This window comes from Alosa sapidissima, chromosome 8 (genome assembly GCF_018492685.1).
Source record: "Alosa sapidissima isolate fAloSap1 chromosome 8, fAloSap1.pri, whole genome shotgun sequence".
Classification (NCBI taxonomy): Eukaryota; Metazoa; Chordata; class Actinopteri; order Clupeiformes; family Clupeidae; genus Alosa; species Alosa sapidissima.
In genome coordinates this window covers 24064167-24077235 of record NC_055964.1, presented here as the reverse complement: position 1 = coordinate 24077235, position 13069 = coordinate 24064167, and the positions used below count along the sequence as shown (strand labels likewise).

The following is a 13069-nucleotide window of genomic DNA, read 5'->3' as shown; positions in this document are numbered from 1 at the left end:
AAGTTGCAGGCATGTGGCGTTGCTCCAGTTCTTCAGCTCATAGGTCAGCAGCTTCATGGCCATCTGCTCGTCCTGCTTGTACGACTGGTCCAGCAGTTCCACAGCCAGTTGAGCAAACTCTCTGTGGCAAAAAAGTATGAGAATGAATCCATGACATAAATGTGGGTTTGTGAATTAAGACACACACACACACACACACACAGAGAGAGAGAGAGAGAGAACATGCAAGAACAGGCCATGTGAACACACACACACACACACACACACACACACATATATATACATACACACACTAATGTGCCCAACTGTGAATTTCAAAGGCTTCCATTTGGCAAAGTCAAGGAGGTCAATCACCCTCGGCAACACATTTTGGCACTCAATAATTCCTCTCCTCCCTTATGCCATGTATGGTCTCAGACAAATTCTTGAGTCAGAATCTCTCAAAGTATTTTCAAAACTTGAACTAGCATGGAAAACAAATCAATGAAAAAAAGATGTGGGGTACAGCAGGGCTTTTCGGAAACAGTGCCTGGGACCCTCAGGTCCCTATGCAAAGGGGACAGAATAGTTCCACCTCAGACTCCATTTACCCATATCTTTTCATGTGACTTCTAGTTCAAGAAGTATGCAGACCTTGTGTATCCATATTTCATATACCTGGCCACACCAATCAGACTTTTTGGAGAGTTTCTTGTGATTTTCTGACAAAAATCATTCTAGAGTCATTCTAGAAGAATGCAGATGACATGCAGTTGGCCATACTGCTGTACAAGATAGATCCATTTACTTTTGTCTCAAGAATCCTACCAGTGTGGTCAAATTTATTCTGCTTGTTTTTACATTTTAACCATCCATTTGCAATCTGATGAACTCGCTCAGCTAAGATAAGCAAGGTGTTAAGGGGCTCTTGCGCAACTGAAGCTCAGTGTAAGGCGAGTGCAAGTGCTGTACAGAAATAGAAATCTGGCATATTTTAGAATATTTTTAGAATGTCCGCATAATTCGCCACTGTCTGGTGTAGCCAGTTCCATTGATTAAAGTGGAAGGTAATGGTTGTTCCAGCATGCACTCTGCAAACATTCTGCTTCGTTTAATGTATAGCCTGGCCGTTAGTATCTGGTGAGTGAGTATCACTGCTCCATTACCTGGAGTTGTGGTTGAGCTCCTGTGATATGTCATCCACCATGTCGTTCTCTGAGGCCTCGTGAGCCATGGCTTTGCAAAGCTTGCAGGCCACCAGCGCTTTGGCCATGGCCTCCTCTCCGTGCTGCCAGAAGAACAGCGCCATCTTCTGGCGTTTCATCAGCACCGCCCACACCATCAGCTCGTGGTAGGGAAAGTGGAAGTGATTGATCTCAGGGTCGTCCAAGTCAATGTCCACTTCCTCCTCACGCTTGCGCGTCGTCTTCTGTCGGCCTCTCCTGATTGGCATGTCGTCCTGGTGTGTGCAGGTGAAGAAGATGAACAGGTGAAATGTGTGAGTGGGACATTTACGTGATGTCAAAACAAGAGAGACATCAATCAGTGGGGGGTGGCCTAAAGCAATCTACAACATGAGGGCTGTATATAATTCCCTAACCAGACATGCATTCATGCATTAGGATGTCAGTACAGTAGGCCTACAGTAAATTGTTTCACTATTGTATTATAAAGAAAACCAAAGATAGATACACAAGACTCACCTCCATGCCAAGTAATTTAAGCGCCTTGGGCTATAAGATAAAAAAAATTGAGAGACTAATTTATGTCCATTTGAAGACCACACACACCAGCGAACACTCAAACAGGCATACTCTGTATCTAACACTCACATACACTGTTTAACACACATAAACACACACACATAACATTTTCATCTATTTATTTAAACACACACACACACAAACACACACCTTTATCAATGTAATCAGTGACCTCTTGTTTTTATGAGAAAGAGGAGCACGCTAAATCGAGGTTTTATCTGTTGCAGCGGAAACAGGCCACGTATGAATTATAAATGAGGTATCTGGCGTGTGAGTGAGATTCTGCCGTTGATATAAGTAGACCAAGCCTCCTGTGAGCCTTGTGATACGAAGGCATCTATTTTTGGGGATGTCTTCCTACTACGGTTCTAAAGAGGGGCAGCAAGTGTGTTATCTAACTAGCCATCTACAGTACATAATCTAATGCAGAGATTGATATCTCACTCTCTCTCTCTCACACACACACACTCAATCCTCTCTGTCACAATAAACACACTCTCGTAGTCCCCATACGCACACAATAATTGCTTGAAAAATGGGAGTTGACAGTGAGAAAACCACCAGTGTGAATGTATAAAAAAGTGAGTGTTATCATTCTATCTTTGTTTTTTGTAAGACTTTTAAGACCTTCCAAGGTGCTATTCAGAAAGGGGGGGGGGGGGCTGGGCTTCAGGCATGTTGCTAAGCTCTCATATGTCTTTGGTGACTTACTCTCTTGGGGCCAAAAAGGTTGTGGTAGAGGGTTCTGAACCTCTTCCTGGTGTAGTTGCAACGATAGGCTCCGCCCATGAGGTACTCGATGACCAATCCGATGTCAATCAGACTGATGCGGTAGTCTGGTGGGAGGTTACCCTGGAGACAGTAATGTTATTCAGAGAACGTTGAGGGTTGTGGGTATGCAGAAGACATCAAAAAGAGCGAGAAAGAGCACAAATCCTCCCACCCACGCGTTCTGACGCATGCCGCATCCACGCCACTCTTAAGCAACAGTAATGCACAGTCGCAGTTCACACACTCCTCTACTCACAGATAGTAATTCGCTAAAAAATAAATCAAATGAAACCGGAATATAAAAGGAATATGTTTAGTGGATTCACCTTGAAGTAGATCCAACTGAAACCTCGATATTCTTGCTTGGAAAGAACACACAAGGTCAATGAGACAATATCATATGTGAAGGGCTTTATTAGGGCGGAACATGAACACTCTGCTAAGATCGCATCTAGGCTAGCAGCAGGACTGGATTGGTGGAGCTAAAGCACAAAGCCTTAAGGCCAGTCCATACACGGACACATTATGATGGGAAGGCGGGACGAGAAAGACTGAAATGATGTACTGCCTCCACTTTGCTGTCCATTTGATATCAGATGCTTGATGTGTTTAGAGACCGGGGGGTAGGGTGCAGAGGGATGGGGTGATAAGCAGGGCCGGCTCTAGATAGGGGCCAGGGTGCATTGGGTCTTGCCCACCCAAACAAAGTCAAAGCTTTTTTTTTTGGAGGGTGGTCAGCCCATAGACAGGTTTTTCACTTAGGCATCTGGCAAGTGTGCAGCCTCAACCCAGCTTGGATGTACATGAGTTGGCGTTAAGTGTAATGGTAGCTAGCTGGTACATAGCTGTGCAGTATGTATGTTATGTAAACCCCCCTCCTGATGCCTGAAAGGAAAACTCATCTAGTATTGTCGGTTTGAAAAAAAAAAAGACAGCTAGGGCAGCTACAGTGCTACACTCTGGGGGCATGATTTTAAAGATAGGTAATACCAATTTTTGGTGTGTTTTGTATTTATGTCAATTTGATCCAATTCGACCACTTTGCTATGTTGTCCACCCAAAATTTGTACCAGCCCACCCAAATATAGTAGGCTAGAACCGGCCCTGGTGAAAAGCTTTTTTCTTTCTTTTGGTCTGCTGCTGCTCATGGGTTCTTGGTTTTCTACAAGTAAAATATTCTGAGCTGAGATCCTGACCTCAGACATCATACAATCTAAGAGGCAAACAAAGACAGGCTGACTAGATGCTGCTCCTTCAACAAAATCTGATCCTGTAAACTTGCAAATTATTTTACAGCACCAGAATTGCATTTAAAAATTCCTGGCCTGCCTGTTTGAAGTCTCGCAACAGGGATCTGAGAAGCACATTCTTTGTGATGCCAATTAACAGTCAACATTCTTTTGAGCATCTAAGAAAAGCAATGTTCAGAGATTACGGAGTGTCAAGAAAATAACTAAGTCGAGGTAACAAGAGCTTCACAAACGATTTGTAATTCAACAACACCTGTGCTAGCCTACCATAATGAGAATCTGATGACATGATAGCAGAAGTGGTTGTGACAGAGGACTAACTAAATAGAGCTGCATTTGGAAAACAGAAAGTCAGCACACAACCTTCCCAAGTGATCTCATCAGGACTCCTATTAATTTTAGATATTCAGTGATGGCTTACTTTAAATAGGCTGGTGGCACCATTTTGATTCAGGTACACCTCAGTGCTGACTGCTGAGACTGTTACCTTGGTTGATTTATACATGTCCATATTTTCATGTTTTCCTCATGGTATCCTCATATAGGGTAATGTCCTTGTTTTCATGATTTCCATTTGAAAATACACCACAAACCGCCAAAAGTTACAACCATTTTTTGGCTAATTCTAATTGTAGGCTAACTACAAGAAATTCTAATGTGAAGAAACACTACTGACCAACCTGGTAGACCATATCACATGATTAAATGGAATATAAAGCTGAGCTGGATAGTGGTGGAAAGCTTAACTTGTGGTATGTTTCAAAAGTGAAATCACAGGAGGAGCAGAGAATGTGATGACAAAATACTTTTGACTCCATAGCAGTTCATCAGAGTGCCTCTGGCTGATCAAATGCTAATTGGCTGAGACCTACTTCAGTAACAATGATTGTAAGCTGGATGGTAAGGATTTTCTACCCCTCTCCTCTCTTTCTCTGACAATCTAAAATCACACATATAACTAGTCAACCATGCCATGGCCTAGAAAAAGCAGATAAACAAATAACAGACAATCAATACAAAAAAGAACAAACTAAGATGCTTCATTTAGCCCTGGGTACAAAGACTCAATAAAAATGATTGGTATCAGAAAGAATGACCCCAGGGCTTCAGTACTGTTCAATTGATTTATGACAACTTCCTCCACCCTTTGGCCATTAGGAAATTAGTACAAGAGGGAGACTGGTACTCTTTGGGTACAAGAGGCAAGTTCTCCTCTATTCTAACAGAGGAACAACTTTGCAATGATACAACACCATGTTCTAGACCTCTGGGGTAGTTCCCATGAGTACCAATATACCAGGCATTGGTCTGTCGGACTAAAACCTGATGACTGGTATTGCCATGACTAAAGCAGTAGCCACATACAAACAAACAAACAGCAGTGTTTTTACAAGATGAAAGCTTTTGAGGCACCTTATGCTATGCGTGGTATTACCAGAGAAGTTGTACCCACAAGGGAAAAATCTAAATATGCTGCTTAAAAAAAAAAAAAAAAGAATAGAAAAAATGCATAATAAAGCAACATAACTCTAGGTCTTGCAATAGTCACACACATACACATTCACACTCACACCCATTCATACACATGCACGCACAATGAGAGCAGAGGAGATACACCCACCTACTGTGAACACACACTGTAACATACCTTTTTGACATCCCGCACAAGATGGTAGAGTGTATTTGAAGGTCCGTGCCTCTGTCAAACAAAACAAAACAAAGAACAAGGCATCAGCTGGACATCTTAATAGATGGGTGAAACTTTCAAAATACCTTGAAATAGAATGACTGTGCCTTGTTTCTCTGAATTATTGGACTAGTAAAAAGAGTACTGTACTTTTGACATGTTTATTTGTTTACTTGCACCGAGTAAACAAAACTATTGTAAAGTAAACACACCTGGAAGGCCTTTTCGGCCCTTTAAGGGTAAACAGTGGAGGAGAAAGCGGCGCTGTGCCGTGTGCTGTGTGAATGTAACTACCGTGTTGTAGAGTTCCTCCAGCCTGCTGAGGGTGAGGAAGCGATGCATGCTCACTCCGTTCTCAATCAGCAGCTTCACAAAGTCCACCCGGTCCAGCACCAGGGCATCCAACATGGACTGCTCCAGGGAGCCCACCTGAGAAGCAGAGGTGGCAAGCAGAGGGGTCAACCAGTGACCCCTACCCATAACAACAACAACAACAAAGTAGAGTTTAGCTGGAAACGATACATTACCGGCCATTGTTGTCCATATATGAAGATCTGACTCCGAGCGATGTCAACTCTGTTCCATGCCAAGGCCAAGCTCAGCTGGTCGGGTGCGGATGCATTTGCACCTGTCCACACGGCAAAGATGTTAACTACAGAATATCTCTCCCCTTGCTCTGACTCTCTCCTAGTAACTAGTTAGCTGTTGTTAGCTGTTAGCTGTTGAGCTGTCTCTACTAGTAACTAGTTAGCTGTTGTTAGCTGTTGAGCTGTCTCTACTAGTAACTAGTTAGCTGTTGTTCACACAAGTGATACAAAGGGCCTTTAAAGGGCAACCCTGGTCTAATAACAACCTAGTGTCTCTTTATGGATGACAATGAGTTGGGGACCAAAACATTAATTGTTATGGGTTGATCAGAATATGCTTTTACAAAGAAATATCATATAGCGATAGCCTTGGGGGGCAAGCTTTCTACGTCAAAGTGAATCGCTACTTTAAGCCACTGACTTAAAATATTATTTCCACTTCTGTCATACAGTGGAGAGGGTCTCTGCAGACAAACTGAAGTAATTTTAGGTGGAAATAGACCCCAAAACTAAAAGCTTCTATTCCTTATTAACCTGGAGGGGCTATATGCCCTCCAAGTTTCATGTGCCCCAGTGATCCAGGGCCTTGTGAATTGTCAACCGAAAAAGTAATAGCTGTATAATAACAAACAACACTACATTTTCTTGTTTTTTTTATTTATTTTAAAACGATATTTCATCATATGGTAGCAGATAGACTTTACATACACCTTAGAATACGTCATCTCAACATCACTATGTTCTGACTAAGTAAATACATACTTCAGAAAGAATAATAGTAAAGAAAGGAAACTGTTATTACATTACTGTAAGATTTTAAGTATTTTAAGTTGTGCCTTAACTGATAGCCATGACACCCATTAACAGATAAAATAGAATGACACAGGTTGTCTAACTAACTACTAACTGCAGCCATCTTGACATCTTCATAAAGGGCTGGACCTCCATTCTGCTGCCCCTCTCTCTGCTGATGTCTATCTGGGACATCATGGTGATGTTCATCAGCCTGGTGCCTGCCTCTCCTCTTCAGACTCACAGTGATCACAATGACCACCATAGCAAGTAGGATACAGCTCATCAGCGCCGTGTAGATGCTCAAGGAAAGGGTGTCAATACTCACAGAAAGGGTGTCAACATACTGCAGGTTGATGATTCGCTCGTGGCAAAAATTCCGAGGGTGTTTTGCCCACACCCGGCACCTGTACACTCCGCTGTCCTCGGCGGTGACGTTCAACGCGAGCCAGGTGAGGTCAGACATAGACACCCTGCCGGCTAGATCCAGAGAATGGAGCACAGGCGTCCAGTACCCCACAGACTCCAGAATCAAAGCCTCAGTCTCAGTGGGCCTCTTGCGGTACCATTTGGTCGTGGTCTGGGGGTTCTCCGCGTCTTTTGGGCGTGGAGCACATTCCAAAAGAGCAGTCTCGCCGTGGGAAACCCTAATGTCAATGGCAGTGAAGCGAATGCAGCTGTAGATATGGTAAACAAGTGAGGCATACTGCTGGTGCATGCATGTGTACTCCCCAGAATGGTGAGTTGAGACAGAGGGTATTACAAGTGAGTAGTCGCCAGTCTTGCTTCCATTTAGCATGTGCAACCTCTTTTGTTGGGGAGCTCCATCATACATAATTTGAGAGGAGTCCTTTGGCAGAAGAGTGATATTGCCCCTCGGAGATTTCCAGTACACCTGGTTAGGGTATGCTGCACGGACATAACAAGGAAGAGTTATGTTGTCTTTCTGGAATGGGAATTTTTCTTTGAGACTTACGGTCACAATTTGTTCTGTCATGGTTTGGCATTGGCCTCTTCTCCAAGCCAGGCAGACATACAAAGACGCCTCGTCATTTGCGGTGATGTTATTAAGTATGACCTGAGAGGCATCATAGAGAACCTGTAGTCTACCCTTCAGTTCTTCATGCAGTATCTCTAGGGATGAATTGGTGTCTACTACTAATTGATGGTGCTGAGAAGGTGTTGCTCTGTATAGCTGTATTGTTGTAAGGCCTTTCACAGTTGGATCTGACTCACATAAATCAAGGCTTCCACCTTGTGATGCGCTACCAAATCCGGAGATGTTTGAACGTCTGGTGCAAACGGCGAGGCAGAAAAATGTCTGGTCAACAAGACTGCCGTCTTTCCACCCATCAACCCTGTAGTCTCCAGACTGTGACACAGCTACGTTTCCCAGTACAAAATATGGTTCCAATGTCAAATGACTGAAAAACGAAATATAATATCCTGGTTGAGGAAAGTCAGTCTGAGAGGAGTTCAACAAAAGCAGGTCTCCTTCAGCAGATGTCCAATACAACACATAGTAATCAGCTTGATCCATGTCTTTGATGATAAAGACACATTCCTTTCCTTCAGTGCTAAACAGATATGTTGGATTTTGCTGGAAATTAGCACCACTAATGAACAGCATGAGAGAAAGTGTGAGCGCACTGCCTGCCATTGTCCTAGAGCTTGTCTTGCTGTGACAGTTGTGCCTGTCTTCCTGTGTGTTGCAACAGAGTGATGAAAAGAGCTCAGTCGTGAGGCCTCTCCAAAAGATCAAGGTCACTTGTACAGCCCATGGGGCATGTCATATCACCCTCTAAAGTCTCTTTGGGACACACCTGAATACAATTTCTGAAACGGATAGCTTCGGTCCTTGATTATGATTGTCTGAATCATCAAGTCAAGTCAAGTCAACTTTATTTATATAGCGCATTTCATACACAGAGATCAAGAAGAATAGCTGATAAAAGCATAGAAGGGTAATAGTCAAAGACTAGTTTTAAAAAGAAAAGAATAAAAAATAAGAAGAAAATCAATCATTTGAAAGTGTTTAAAAAGTAATAATTAAAACATAAAAAACAACATAGATTGTACTAATCAAGTATGATCAAGAATCATTAAAGGCACACTATGCAAGTTTTTTAGCTTAATATGCAAGTTTTTTAGCTTAATTTACCTTCATTTAACAGCTTCAGTCATTGGAATGGTTATATGACTTTTTTTGGGGTTGAATGGTGGCCGTCTCGCTTCCCCCTAGCGCCTGTGAGCGGAAAAACCACCCTTGCAACTGTGGGCCGGTGGGCCGACGGCCTCAGTTTTAGGAAGTATAACGAGTGTAACAAATTGCTTTACTGCATTCAAATACACATACACGCCAGGCACCGGCTAGATAAAGGTAGCGATGGAGTTTCTCAGACATTCGTCATGACAGAGCCAGCGAAAAAGAAGCAAAAACCGAGAAAACAGTAAGGAAATTGCCAATACTGCATAGTTTACCTTTAATACAATCTCTTATGAATTCTTTTACAAGGTCCTGGTTTTACATTTGCTTTAACAAACTAAATTATTTTGTGACAGTACAAGTGAATTACGGTGTTTGTTATATTATCGTGATAATCTCTTATGCATTATTTCACTGAATTCTGCTTTTACATCTGCTTTTACAACTTGTACTTGGTATTGACCTAAGAAGTTGAATAGTCTCTTTTTCTGGGGGATCATTTCCCCACCAACCCCATTTTAGCATCACGATGCTATTAACAGGAGAAAATGAAGTATCACTGAGGTTACTGCAGATGAATAATGCAGCATTTTCAGTCTGACAGATCACTTGACAGCGGCTGTGCTAGTCTGATGCTGTGCTCATCTAAAAATCAATCTAAGGGAATGGATTGAAGCATGCTTTTCAGAAAACAGAGTAAGTAGGTTACTCTCTGTCAACAGTCCCTCTTGTTTTATCAAATCAATACTGGATGCTAAAAAACAATCAGCCTATTGATACTCAAAGTAAATGTGTGCCTTTGTGTGTGGCTTTTGTTAGCCTTGTCCATTATCCTCTCAAACTATAACACAGAAAGCCCCCAGGACAACTCGAGACTGTAAATATTTCTGAGGGTGTTTGACAGCTCAGCAACTGCAGGATTTAGCGATTGTGCTGCATTCCCTCTGCTAACTGGCGGACAGACGTAATAATAGGAACAGTGATAGGTGGGCAGGACCCTCAATGCTTTCATAGGTCGTGTCTGTCATCCTTTATGTAAAACCAAACATCAGCTCAAACCACTAATGAGACAAGGAGAATACCCCTTCATGGGAGCACACTGGAACACTAGTATACATGCAAGGATCAGAAAAGCATCCACTGCCAACCTCAAGAAGCAGAATTGGTGGTCTATATTTGAGGAGGGTAAAATGATGTGGTTAAAAATGGCCAAATGCATCAGTGCACAGTATATACAGTGTGTTTGTCCACAGGTAAGAGGTGACACAGGTGATATGCTACCTTTGAGCAGAGCAGTGAGGATGGCTAAGTCGATGTCCTGGTGTCCTTCGGACCCCATCCGGAACACAGTTATCTGAGGGACAAAAAGCGTACAAGGAGACAAAAGGCGAGGAGTACAATGGTGAGCAAACTGACATCAGACTGTATTTGACACTTTGGGCTCTAACTTGCATGATGATTTATAGCAAACGCCAATACAACAATGCCAAAGCCAGTCTGCGGAGCGCGTTGTTATTTCAAATTAGAGCCACTTGTGTTTGTGAATCATTGGATCCCTGATAACCAAAATGTGAAGTGTGATCCAAAAAAATGTGTCTACTCCACGCTACTTGCTATTGAGCTCACTGTCCATCACATGCATTCAGTTCCACACTAAAAAATGAATGCAAGCAAATTACTCTTGCTCACTATTGTATGTACTCTTGCTTGCTAGTGCACAGCAGAAACCAGAAATAGATTCAGATTTTTGCCCACCATTCACAAACTTGGGATACATAAAAGGGATATATACTAAGTGGTGCATGGTTATGCATGCCATGTGGATACATAAAAGGGATATATACTAAGTGGTGCATGGTTATGCATGTCATGTGGATACATAAAAGGGATATATACTAAGTGGTGCATGGTTATGCATGCCATGTGGCATGTATTTTGTCATTTCTTTATGTAGCAGATTGCCTCTTCCTTTACTATATGTAGATCTGGTTGTAAGAGGTCTATTTGTGAACACACTGAGCTATGAGGGTGACTCTGTGACTCATAAAAGCCTGCACAAATGTGATTTGCATATTGTTCAGTTGTGCAAGGGGATTATGGTACAGTAGACTGAGGGAGAAGGAACTGAGGGAGGGGAGAGAGAATTGTAACCGCTGCAACAGACTGCGTGCCGCATTATGGCACATGCATGAAGGGCACCTTGCTGCTCCACATAAGAATAAGCGTGTGACCAGAATTCATGAGTGTCTAAACACCCTGGCTAACTGGCACCATGAATCGATTCTTCACCACCACCACCACCACCACCACAGTCTAATTCTGATTCGCTAATGCATCACATGTCTGAACCCACCCAGCTATAATGAAGAAATAGGTATAGGCTTCCAGTGCTATGCTTCACTGCCTAGCCTAATTTCCCTGCTTCCACGACACCCCACCTCCGCTCTCAACTTCCCCAGCTAAACCTATCCCAGATGTGGGTGCAAATGTGTTTCAATTTGTCTTTTTTGTCAAATGGGGGGTGCATACATCAGTTAGCCTTGAGAGTGAGTGAGCCTTGAGAGTCAGTGAGCCTTGAGAATCAATAAGACATTGGAGTTGGAGTAGAAAAAAAAATACTGGACAGTGTTCCTCCCAGGTTCACTTGCCGTCATATTTACAAGTGTAGGAAATGCTCTCTCTCTCTCTCTCTCTCTCTCTCTCTCTCTCTCTCTCTCTCTCTCTATATATATATATATATATATATATATATGTATATATATACATATATATATATATATATATATAAATAATATCTCTCTATATAAGTGAAAAGGGAAAAAGGGAGGGGGAAAAATGAAGAAACCATTGTACATTTTTCTGATCCTTGGTTGCTGAGTGACTTTTGAATGAGTTAAACGTCATATTGTATATACTATATGTATGAATGTATGTATATGTGTATGTGTATGTGTATGTGTATGTATGTACTGCATGTATGTATGTATGTATGTATGTATGTATGTATGTATGTATGTATGTGCATGCCAGAGATTGAACAATAGGGGCTATCATGGTTTACAAACAAACAAACACAGACACATAGATGTAGGTATTCAGGTCGTTCTCTGGAGGTCTGCTTAAGCAAGTGTGTTTGCACAGCGAAGCTCTTTGTCCATGGGGAATAAAGCTTGGTGAATGGAACACCATGATATCGACTCCATCAGCTCGCAGTCCACTCTCTAAAGAGTGCTGGTGTGTGCACAAAGAAAAGGTAATTACAGCACGGCCGAAGAGAAGGCAATTACACAAGGCCCTCCGTTATTGATGACCCTGTATGAGTGACCGCATGTGCCAGTGGAAAGAGAATCCAAGAGTCTTTGACCTTTGCACCCAGCTATCTCTCTCTCTCTCACTGCTGCGAGGGGGGTGAGGTGGGTTGGTGGTTAGTGGTTACCACTGAGTGGTCAGCCATGTAACACTCCATCATAAATGAGTTATTATTGAGGGTGGTTCAGCAGTAGAGCAATTACCGGAGCACCAACCACCCAGTGGCAGGTGGCCCCAACTATCATCATTTTCATCGTTCATTTTCATTTCACTGAGATACTAGTTTGGCACCTGACGATACACCAACATCTCTCTCAGCCACCAGGGTGGCTGACTAATGATGAGGGGATGACGGTTCTGAAATCGAAAGTGACTGTGGTAGTAGCCTGCAAACATAGAAAAATTGCAGTCGTAAGTGCAGTGTAAATTATCTACAGCAAAGGTAGGCCTAAATATATTGTTTTCTGACTGCCGACACAGGTTCATTTCAGTTTGTAAAGGTTAGATGAAGTAGAAAACGTTAAGAATCCCTAAACAATGTGATTGGTTAGGCTGAACCAGTGATTTCAAAAGTTCATGCAGAGTCAACCCCCTTTACGATGCTAGGGTTGGAAATGATTTCCAAACGTGAGAGGCCAGACTGTTATCACCAAGTGAAATGAAGTAGTGACACTGCAATAGCAATCACAGGCATTTCCCCCCGTTTTGCCCAGATGAGAATCAAA

At 42.5% G+C, this 13069-nt stretch overlaps 2 protein-coding genes across 21 annotated transcripts in view; both read right to left on the bottom strand.

The window, feature by feature from the left end:
• trpm3 (transient receptor potential cation channel, subfamily M, member 3) overlaps nucleotides 1–13069 on the bottom strand; it is a 102538-nt gene that overhangs the window by 19733 nt on the left and 69736 nt on the right. For 7 of the 20 annotated variants that reach the window (XM_042100893.1, XM_042100903.1, XM_042100898.1 and 4 more), the window contains exons 9-17: nucleotides 10317–10389; nucleotides 5978–6078; nucleotides 5745–5879; nucleotides 5412–5462; nucleotides 2840–2875; nucleotides 2454–2594; nucleotides 1683–1712; nucleotides 1146–1438; nucleotides 1–121 (exon numbers count right to left, since the gene is read on the bottom strand). The exon at nucleotides 1–121 is cut by the window's left edge and continues 108 nt beyond it. In XM_042100893.1, coding sequence (XP_041956827.1) covers nucleotides 1–121; nucleotides 1146–1438; nucleotides 1683–1712; nucleotides 2454–2594; nucleotides 2840–2875; nucleotides 5412–5462; nucleotides 5745–5879; nucleotides 5978–6078; nucleotides 10317–10389 — 981 coding nt within the window. Of the gene's footprint in view, nucleotides 122–1145; nucleotides 1439–1682; nucleotides 1713–2453; nucleotides 2595–2839; nucleotides 2876–5411; nucleotides 5463–5744; nucleotides 5880–5977; nucleotides 6079–10316; nucleotides 10390–13069 lie in introns of those variants that run through there. The other 13 variants (XM_042100897.1, XM_042100910.1, XM_042100901.1 and 10 more) reach the window with 4 other exon arrangements.
• LOC121715313 lies at nucleotides 6713–8668 on the bottom strand. The gene is made up of 2 exons (XM_042100914.1): nucleotides 8066–8668; nucleotides 6713–7738 (listed from the first exon to the last, which is right to left on the bottom strand). The coding sequence occupies exons 1-2, from the start codon at nucleotides 8487–8489 to the stop codon at nucleotides 6933–6935; spliced, it is 1230 nt and encodes a 409-aa protein (XP_041956848.1). The 5' UTR covers nucleotides 8490–8668; the 3' UTR covers nucleotides 6713–6932.